The following is an 11167-nucleotide window of genomic DNA, read 5'->3' on the forward strand; positions in this document are numbered from 1 at the left end:
ATCTGTGTATCATTATGTAAGAGGCTGGGTCGTTCACAACACAGCCCCCCCCCCAGCAGCACTATTCCCGTACTAGGTTTCTCATTCAATACCAAGGGATCCTCTCTGTTTACTCAACAATCTGAAATGATAGAGTGAAAAGCTTACAAGCGGTTTAGCAGTATTTCTATACATGCTGGGCCTTTTTACTACATAAATATAACTAAATGGCAATATTGTGTAGGACGTGTATGTAGACAGTACAATCAACAGTTCAATCAAATGTGGACTAATATCACCACTGTTCTATTAGTCCACATCACTCATAAATTAACACTTAAGAGCCATGTCAGCTTTACATAATGCTTAACAATGATTCAGTCAATCAGCCTAAATGTTTTATTTATCTTGTAAAAATACTTGTTACCTTGGGGCTTTTTGAAAGTAATATAAAAGATACTACTTTCTGCTATCCTTTCACTGGTATTTGTCATTATATTTACCATTTTATAGACTAAACAATTAATTTCATTAATCCAGAAAAACAGATTTTTTCTCTATTCGCCGCCCTATTCTATTTTATCTTAATCTTTAAATTGTGTCTCGTTTTTATTTTCTTTATTATATTTGCCTCCTTGAAATGTATTTTAACTGTTTTAATCTGTAAGGTGTCCTTGAGTGCTATGAAAGGTGCTCACAAATAAAATGTATTATTATTATTGAAATCAGTGGTTTGTTCCATCCTTAAAGCAACTGTAGCGGTATAATGACAAAAACAACACCATTTAACAACTGAACACTAGTGATGGGCAAACTAAGCATTATTAAGTTCTTGCCAAAAAAAGATCTGAAGCTTTAAGACAATGAACTCCCATGAATGCATAATAAATAATGCTTTACGAGCTGTTTATTTATAAAATTCTTGTTCAGAATGGTGTAGTAAATTAACATATTATCAAGTAAATATCACAATAAAATAATTTAGAAATTTGTTGTCCAAAGAGCCTACATATCATACAGTCGGGCCTTATTGTGTGCTATAGGGCAGCGATTCCCAACCAGGGGAGTTGTGCTGGTTTGTACAGATTTGAAATAAAAAATGTAGTAGATAAATTATTGAAATAGCTAAAATATATTGAAGAACAGTTGGAATATTGAAGCTGCAAGCAGCGTTGGGCGGGCCCTCGCACTTGTAGCGCGTCCGGGTGTGAGCCGGCCGAGTTGCATATTCTGGAGCTCTGCCTGTGCGGCTGTGAATTTGCTACAAGGTTCCGACGCTGCATGAAGGTGTTATATGTCACTTCCTGTGTCCCCTATGTGGAGCTACATAGCACTTGCCGCTATGAATATAAATCGGTATTGGTGTGTAGATGTCTTTGGGGTGGGAGAGTTATCAAGCACGTAAAAGTTTTGTTCAGATGTGAGCATGTACACTGAAGTTACAACAACTTCCTGTGTCATGGCGAAGAGTTGATCTTTGATGCCACGCCACAGACACGCCCATTGACGAAAACTCACAGATAGCACAACTTTTCATCGTCAATGCCTTTAGAAGGCACAGCAGAAATTTAAAGTCGATCGGACTAAATGCCTAGGAGGAGTTCGTTAAAGTACGGAGTGTGTAAATCATCCAAAAATGGCCATAAAATTCAAAATGGCCAACTTCCTGTTAAGTTTAGGATATGGGTTCTTGAGGCTTTTGTGTGTGTCTGGACATGATACATGTCCCCAGAAAATTTCGTGCATGTAGGTTGAACATGGACAAGGGGCTAATTTTTTCCAATTTTCTAGGTGGCGCTAGCGAGTCATTTTGCCACGCCCATGCGCAAAACCCATAAAATACGAAATTTTTCACCACTTCTGACATGTGTGCAAAATTTGGTGAGTTTTCGAGTATGTTTAGGCCCCCAAGATTGAGCTTACTTTGCAGAAAAAAAAAATTAAAAATTCCTTACAGTTTCAATGGGGAACTTGCACGGTTAGTGCTCGGGCCCTAAATAAGCAATAAGTTCTGTGTGTGCAGCAAAACAAATCTGGTGTTTGTACTCAGCCCTGACTTTGTAAATAAAAAACAAACAAAGTGGCTCGGACCAAGGCTCACAACACTATTCTAGCAGTTGAAGCCATGATTTGTGTGTCAGTAACGTTAAGTGACTTGCCACAGACATTCAGCTTACTTTCTAGACATGCTGTTGTTGTGATGTAGTGTCTCACCATTGTGCCTGAAAATCTGTGCGGACCAGCTGGCCCCCATCTTCACCCAGATCTTCAACAAATCACTGGAGCTGTGTGAAGTTCCCTCCTGCTTCAAACACTCCACAGTCATCCCGGTCCCAAAAAAACCCTCCATCTATGACTACAGGCCCGTCGCCCTAACATCTGTAGTCATGAAGTCCTTTGAAAGACTGGTGTTGGTCCACCTGAAGGACATTACAGGCCCCCTGCTGGACCCCCTGCAATTTGCCTACAGGTCTAACAGGTCAGTGGATGATGCTGTCAACTTGGGTCTGCATCACATCCTGCAACACCTCGACTCTCCAGGGACATATGCTAGGATCCTGTTCGTGGACTTCAGCTCGGCGTTCAACACCATCATCCCGGACATCCTCAGCACCAAACTCACCCAGCTCACTGTGCCAGCCTCCACCTGTCAGTGGATCACAGACTTCCTGACTGACAGGAGACAGCAGGTGAGGTTGGGGAACATCACATCCAGCACCCGGACTATCAGCACAAGCGCCCCCCAGGGGTGTGTGCTCTCTCCACTGCTCTTCTCCCTCTACACCAACGACTGCACCTCAGGGGACCCATCTGTCAAACTCGTGCAGTTTGCTGACGACAGAACGGTCATCGGCCTCATCCGGGACGGTGATGAGTCGGCCTACAGACAGGAGGTTGATCAGCTGGTTCTCTGGTGCGGTCAAAACAACCTGGAGCTTAACACGCTCAAAGCTGTGGAGATGACCGTGGACTTCAAGAGGAGCCCCCCCACTCTGCCCCCATCACAATACTCAACAGCCCTGTGTCTGCTGTGGAATCCTTCAGGTTTCTGGGTTCCACTATACCCCAGGACCTGAAGTGGGAGCCCAACACTGACACGATCATCAAGAAGGCCCAGCAGAGGATGTACTTCCTACATCAGCTCAGGAAGCTCAACCTGCCTAAGGAGCTATTGATCCAGTTCTACACAGCCATCATCCTGTCTGTCCTCTGCACCTCCATCACTGTCTGGTTTGGATCTGCCACCAAAAAGGACAGGAGCAGACTACAACGGACAGTCAGGACTGCAGAAAAAAAATTAATTGGTGCCAACCTGCCCTCCATTCAGGACTTACATTTCCAGAGTCAGGAAACGGGCAGGAAACATCACTGCAGATCCATCTCACCCCGGACACAACCTGTTCCAGCTCTTCCCCTCTGGTAGGCGCTACAGAGCACTGTACGCCAAAACCAACAGACTCAGGAACAGTTTCTTCCCACAAGTCATCACTCTGATGAACAGCTGATTTCTGACTCACAGTGTCAGGAACAATTCCTGTGCAATAACCCAGTAGCTCTGTCTCTAATCAGCACCTGTTTACTGGTTTCCACTTATTATTTATTTATTCACCATTCTCTATTTCAGTGCTGTTCACACTATGTTCATACTATGTCATATTGTATATACTGTATACCAATACACCTACCTCAGGTCATAGGTCTTATTTATTTTTTTCCAGCATCCTTTGCACTATGTTCCATCACACTGTGTACAGTTACATGTATGCATGTATGTGTATGTGTACCTGTATATCATATCCACCTAATTTACTCTTGCATCCTTTGCACTCTGATCACTGCAATATTTGTCAATATGTCTATATTGTTTTGTTCATAGTGTGTATATTAGTGTTGTCTATTCTGTAGTTTGTGTCTGATTTTATTTTATTATTATTGTGTTATGGTATTATTGTATAAGTAAGCACATCGTGAGCAATGTACAATCCTGAGTCAAATTCCTCATATGTGTACACATACCTGGCAATAAAACTGATTCTGACATCATCGACAAAGTAGCCGTCGTCATTTCACACAAGCTCCATCACAACTTATTGAAACAGCCCATTTGCTGGAAAATGTGTATGGTTTTCATAATGTGTGATGGAATACCACAAAAGATATTTCCCTGAAATCCTGTGATGCAGTAATTTCTGTGCTGTATATACAATGATTTGTTGTTGTTTTCTGCATGTCTAATGTGGACAACACCGTATCAAGACTCCGATTATTCAGACAGGAAGAAAACACCCTGCCATCTGGAATGGTTCAGCTCTACTTAACATTAGAAACAACACACAGCAGAGCTTTCCCTCCCATCATTAATCGCTGATGCCCATCAGCTGTCAGTTAGCAGCTGTATAAACCATTAGGCCAGTGCTACTCACCCTGTTAGGACCACCACAAAGTCCATTACATTCCAGCCATTGCGCAGGTAGGAGCCTTTGTGAAAGGCAAAGCCCAGGGCGATGATCTTGATGCCAGCCTCAAAACAAAATATCCCAATAAAGTAGGGCTCTGTGTCATCCTGTTATGAAAAAAAAAAAAGAGTAGAGTAAGGAGGATTCATGAAATTACAGACTTCCATCTTAGATCCACTATATTTCAGCTTGAGTTCTTTTAAGCCAACAAAATAAATAGAAAAGGGCGTCACTATTTTACCACCTGAATTAAGTCATGGGAGCACAGAGGTTTTAAAGTGTATTTAGACCTTGGTGATGGTACATTTTATTTACAGAAAGTTAATCGGTTCAAAAAATATATTATAATAAAATAAAAAATATAATAAAATCTTAGTACTGACAAGACCTATACCTTATAAACGCTAGTTTGACCATGGCTTCTGTTGTTGTACACTTCATGATAAATTTCCGGTGCTGGCCTTCCTTTTCATGCAGTGGTATTCTTTTAAACAATGTCTCTAAAGCAATGGTTCTCAAAGTGGGGTCCAGGGTCCCCCAGGGGTCCTTGAGAGGGGTCCCCAGCAAAAAGGGGAATTATTTATTTCATTATAATAAGTAAGTAACACAATGATGACTGTATGACTATTTTGTTCATGAGGTTTCATACAGTTTATGTAATAAAACATCTGAAAGCAAAATCTTATCAAATAGGGGTCAGTGATCTACTTTGTGTCAGTTTAGGGGTCCTTGATGTGAAAAAGTTTGAGAACCACTGCATTATGAAATAACTTGATTAGACTACTTTGATTTTAATTAGGCACCACACATAGGACTGTTTATTGATACTTAAAGAGTTCCTTTTATGCTCATTTTCAGGATCATAATTTTATTTAGGGGTTAAACCAGAATAGGTGTACATGTTTTAATTTTCAAAAAAAATCCATATTGTTGTCATACTGCACATTGCTGCAGCACCGCTTTTCACCCTGTATGTTGAACGCGCCGTTGTAAAGCATCTCACTTCTGTTAGATCTTTGTTTGGAGTTGCGCATGTGCAGTACCTAGTTAAGGTACTAGCCAATCAGACGCAGAGTATGGCGGGTCCTAACAAACGGTAAACAAGGGGCGAGTTCAATCTCAAAACGTTTTGCACCGGTTTGTAGCATTTTCAGACTGAACGACATGTTTCCTGGAAACACTGTCACAGGTGTTACCCGGTCAGCTCTGACAAGTTTGTAAACACAGCGGTGTTAAAAAGGAAGTAAAAATCATCACGCTTCACGATGTTATACAATGGTGTGTGTTCAAGGCACCGTCATTTCCATTGAAATAAACGTTTTGCTACATTTGGTCGGCGCTGAACTCAGCCCAGGGCTTCGGTTAAGCTGTACATGTTCCGAACCAGCCTCACCTAGACTGAAGCAAGAGTGGTTAAAGTTATTGATTTGTAATAAATTGATCTTTCATGTGTAACACTGTAACCGTGAACTTTGCACATTGTAACCAGCACTTTGGTCAACTCTGGTTGTTTTTAAATGTGCTTTATAAATAAAACTTGACTTGACTGTGCACCGTCTCTACATCACAGTAACAACTTTATTTTCAATGACTGCCCAACGTTTGGTAGGGAGAGCGGGGGTGAGGGGAGGCAGCATGCGGATGTCTCGTCACTGTGTATGCTGCTGCTTAGTGTGTTTCTCCACCAGTGTTTTTGAGGGTGTGCCACACTAGCCACTAGGCAAGCGTGTTACAAAGTAACACAGATAGGTTGCAAAAGTAAAGGCTGGACTAAAATCTAGCAGTTTTCAGTCAGTTCAGAGGGGTTCTGTGGGAGATGGTAACTCCCACAGAACCGTCTTGCTTGTGTTTATTTTCTTTATTAATTTTATATTTCTCAAGCAAGGGTGTGTTCAGATCAACATTAGCGCGTAAAAAAAAATTGCAGCCGCCTCATTCAATTCAATGGAAACCACTGTATTGGCAATGTAGCAATAATGATGTAGACCATCTACGGCAAAAGAAAAGTTGAACCTGGCTTTACTTTTGTCACAACCCAATGCGACATTGTCCAGCAAGGCCATTGTCCAGGCCATCAGTAATATTCCTGGTTACCTTGTAAAATGAATCCCAAGATTTATTGGATTAAATTTACTTTTCTCAGCAGTACCTGACACAACAAGCTCCTAACAACCCAGCTCCTTGTCTTTTCTAACACAGTGCTGTTTTCAATCTGAATGTTTCATTCTGGTCTTGGTACTGAAACTCAGTTATCGTATTGAAGAATCCCCAACGTTACACCAGCCCTCGTTTTATCAGTTTATGTTTTTGGCTTTGAATATAGAATTGGAGTTAGAATTGATGTTGACATAATAGGCTTCAAATTCGACATCATCAGTGTCACAAGCAGATAGAGTACGGAGTGCACAGACTAGAGCCGAAACAATTCGTCAGTCAAAAGAAAATTTAAAAAAACTTTCTCCATAATCAATAATTATAATAGTTTTTCAAGCTAAAGGGCAAGACATTTGCTGGTTCCATTTTCTCCCATGTTAGGTTCTGTTCTGTTAGTTCACTTTTAGAGGTCATATTGCTTTTCTTTGTCATATATGACAGTAATCTAAATAGCTTTGGGGTTTGGACAAAAGAAGAAATTTGAACAATCACCCTGAGAAATTGCGATGGGCTTTTCCCCCCAAATTGACTAAGAGAAAATAATTGTTATTTGCAGCCCTAGTACACACAGAGCCACAGCTCCCTGACAAGAGTCAAGACAATCATTTGTTTTCAGAATATTTACTGGAGCTAGATAACAGCTGGGTAAAGAGAGAAAAGATGTATAGGAAATTTGATAATGCATCTTGATCTCTCTTGATGATACTGATCACTTCATATCATCATGAACTCTGTGGCATGTCTGTCAGACAGGGTTTCAGCCCATCTCAGGGAGCGGATCTATGAAAGTGAGAAGCTGGGGTGCTCCTGGCCTCGGGGAGTGACATTTCATTCTTAAAAACAGCCCCGCCCCTGCTGCTGCCAGATCTTTGATTGGACAGAAGGGTTCACAGCACTTCTTTAATCGAAAGATTTAACAAGAGAGCTTAAGTGGGAGGAGGGCGCAGCAGGGGAAACCTGGGGTAATGATCAAAGGCAGCGCTGCAGGGTTCTGCTGAACCTGCAGCGCTGAGGAGGACAGACTATTTGACACTGAAGGAAAAATGTAAACATTTGATATTTTTACTAATTTTGGTTTTGACATTTTCAAATGTCACCTGAACTGAAAAAAGAAGGATTGGATTAAGCAGAGCATAAGCCTATTACTTGATTGCACCAGCTGTTAATAACTAGACAACCATGTTTCTTTGAGCTGCTCTACAAACTGGAGCCAATTCTATAATTGTTGGATCTCTGGAAAAATAATATTACAAAGAGTACAGTCTAGACCTGCTCTATGCTCTATGTGCAATTAGATAACTTGTGTCAGGAACTGGTGCTATACAAATACTGAATAGATTAGAATTAGGCCTATTTCACTTACAGAGACATCAACAATGAAAATACCAAAATGCCTTTGCATTCAATGTGGTAACAGAAACAACAGAGCAAATCATCACAGTGGTTGCAGTGTTTTTTCACTGTGTGAAGAGCTGTACAGTAGGAAATGGAAAGCAGTCATGTGACTACTTACCAAACGCTCTGACATCGGTGTTTTGTCTAAGGCCGGTAGGTGTTGCTCCAAAGCCAGCACGATGCAGTTTGCTATAATGGTGGCCAGGATCAAGTACTCAAATGGAGTGAGAGTGTTAAAGAATTCTTGTGGAAAGCAAATGCACAGGTTGCTACACATGCAAACACAAACCACACCATTAAACCAATACATAAAAGCATAGGAAGCAAAGAAGAAGTAAAGAGTTGAGGATGGCAAACTCCATCCTCAACTCTTAAAATCGAGTACTGGGAACATACTTTCTGGACCTAAATTGTTCCTTGTTGTTTGGTTTTGTAGCTTTCTTAAAATATAAAAGACACATAACATGTTACATCCACAAATATTTAAAGCAGCTACAGTATATACACACACACGCACACTACAGTATATAGTAATTACTGTTTACTTTGTATACTGTAAACATTTCTGCAGTGTTGAGTAAGAGGAGAATTTCTGGCTATTTCAAGACATTATTCAGAGATTTGTAGCGACAGATTATTGGGTATCTTCCATCCCTGCAGTGCACCGCTGTTTTGTCATAAGCACTAATAATCCACCATTCCCTCAGGACTGTTCCAGCTTTGCCAGCAGGACAGTGTCCTCAGGAGAGGCAGGTGGCCAATGGACTCCAGTCACTGGGCCCCCCAGCTGCTTGGGGCCACAATAGCTCCTCCTGCAGCGTCGATTGCTCTGCATCAGCAGAAAGGGCTCAGTAATACACTAGCACTGGGGGTTACCAACCAGTGAGTTAAGTAATGGAGGCCATTACACGCACATAACACTTATTAACAAGTGAGGTGTTTTATCAATGAGTTTTCCCTCAGAAAGTATTCAAATCTGCAGCAGTGAGAAATTATTTTGTAGGTGGATCAATACACCAAACTCAACAGTTGCCATCCATGCTCACAAAATCATTCTGTGCAAACTAAATCAATTAAAACTGCAACAGCAGCTAATTTCAAACCTTCTTCCTGCTGCGTTTTATGGCTAAGGCTTGTTTGTTCGGGGTCATGCATCCATGCAGACTGCCACCGCCTTGATGCTGAGGCCAGCCTGCTGTTTCTTGAGTTCAGCACCACGGACAGCACCACCAGCAGCCCTCACAATGAAATGTCAGTGAGGCAAATGTCTACTGTAAACCTGCCCAATGGTGTCGTCATGAATCAACTTTAAACCTTGCCTTTATGTGCACCATATCCTAACCTGATTCATTAATTCAGCATTAGGATAGAATACATGATGCCTGTTCTGACCAGAGGTTTCACTTCATCTTCCCACAATAGAGAGAAACAACAGAAATACTCCAGGATTAAGATCCCTAAAAATGCCTTGACAAGAAACTGTAATAGAAGATTTGGCATAAAAGAAATGTATGAACTTTAGTGAAACCCAAGTCAAAACACCAAGCAACACGTTGTGCACTCCTCTTCCCAAAGGGCAGGGCTTTTTAGTAATTACAAATCATCAAGTTCTCTTTTTAAAATATGACGAACTTTAATAGAAATGTGGCCTTTTAAGGTCCCATTGCTTGTCAACAGTCCTAGCCGACATTCATCGAAGAAAATGGTTTAAGACCTTCTCTTTTTTAAGAACTGGCAGGACATTCGTTCTACAGAAAGCTCCTAATTGTGGCGCAAGCTGCCGCCCTTCCTTCCCCGATGTGAGGAAACAGCCTGAGAACCAACTGTGTAAGTTTTAAATGTTAATGATATAAACGCTTCTTTGCATATTGTATGTTTGCCGAATGAAAGGGTATTTAATCTCGTTCAGTTTTAGATAGTGTATCATATTCCAGATACATGCATCATCCGCTGCCAAGCAAGGAACCTTAAATGGACGTATTTTTCGGCGTTGGACTGGGCTGTAAGGATATGGCCATTCGGTGATCTTTTTGGCATATTTCCGTATGATGTTATCCTCGCTGAAGATGAACAGGGAGCGATTAACGGTAAGGCAGTTCTGTTTGACTGGAATGGGGTTGTAAAGAGCCATTGTCCTGGCTCTCTGAGCCATCGTCTGCTTGTACATTCTCTGGACCCCCGGAGGCCCCGGCTGCCGGCTGGCACCTCTGGCCGGGCCCGTGGAACAGCTGCCTCCACAGCGGCTGGTCGGTTCGTCTTCAAAGCGAGCCATTCCGGAATAACACAGATGTTGCAGGAGAAACCAAAACTGACACAATAAAGGGAATGGAGGAGAAGCATCACAACACACACTGTCGTGTCGTCCCTCAGATCCTTTAAGTGCGTGTTACGTCCACGAACAGAAGAGTCAAACATTCACAACGAAACAAGGAAATGAAAGCTCTTTTTCATCAACATTAGTCAGTTACCTACTCCTCTCTGCTGTTGCCCATGCAGTCACTCGCCCCAACATAAAATTGTTGCTCAAAGTTTAGATAAACAGATTACATGATGCATCATTTTTGTCCATTCTTTGGCTGCCTGCCCCGGTCATCAGAAGTAGCTCTGAAATATACTGGCGTCAACGCTTCAAGTCCACGCTACAGGATGCGCCATCTACCAAATCCCCTTTAAAAACTGTTCAACACAAAAGACTACAGCATAGGAAATACCGCGAACCGTCAGCGTGAGCAGTCAAGACATTTTCCTTGCGTCCACAAAGCGTCCACAAACATTTCTGTTCCGCTGAAGACTCGTTTCCATTGCGAGCTGACGCTGAATTGTTTTCTTTGACCCACCTCGCCCCTCGGTCTGGGTAAGGAAAGCACTGTTATAAATCGCTAATGGAGGAGAAATCACAGCAGGCTGTTTCATAAACTCGCCCTTACTGTGAATGTAGAGACGCCACTTTCTTCACTGTTCCTTACCCAGAGACACCCACGTGACCGCGAAGACGCCAGCCAGTGGCTCCACCTGGACCGGCCCTGTTTCCATAGCAACAGGGAGGCGAGAGAGCCACACCGGAGTCAAGTTATACGAAATAAAGAGAGATTTCCGTAACTACTTTCAAAGTAAAAGCGTGGTTATGAACAGACGCAATAGTGTTTCACTATAGCCTAAGTCAGCGTACTGCTAACTAATTT

At 42.0% G+C, this 11167-nt stretch overlaps 1 protein-coding gene across 1 annotated transcript in view; it reads right to left on the reverse strand.

Moving 5' to 3' along the window:
• The window catches only part of LOC123959781 (voltage-dependent P/Q-type calcium channel subunit alpha-1A-like), a 63926-nt gene extending 52982 nt beyond the window's left edge, over window positions 1-10944 (reverse strand). Inside the window, exons 1-3 of the mRNA XM_046034061.1 lie at window positions 9998-10944; window positions 8104-8209; window positions 4404-4543 (exon numbers count right to left, since the gene is read on the reverse strand). Of these exons, the coding sequence (XP_045890017.1) occupies window positions 4404-4543; window positions 8104-8209; window positions 9998-10257 (506 nt within the window). The 5' untranslated portion in view covers window positions 10258-10944. The remainder of the gene's footprint in view (window positions 1-4403; window positions 4544-8103; window positions 8210-9997) is intronic.
• Between the last annotated feature and the right edge of the window lie 223 nt (window positions 10945-11167).

The sequence above is a fragment of the Micropterus dolomieu genome, linkage group LG21 (assembly GCF_021292245.1).
Source record: "Micropterus dolomieu isolate WLL.071019.BEF.003 ecotype Adirondacks linkage group LG21, ASM2129224v1, whole genome shotgun sequence".
NCBI lineage: Eukaryota > Metazoa > Chordata > Actinopteri > Centrarchiformes > Centrarchidae > Micropterus > Micropterus dolomieu.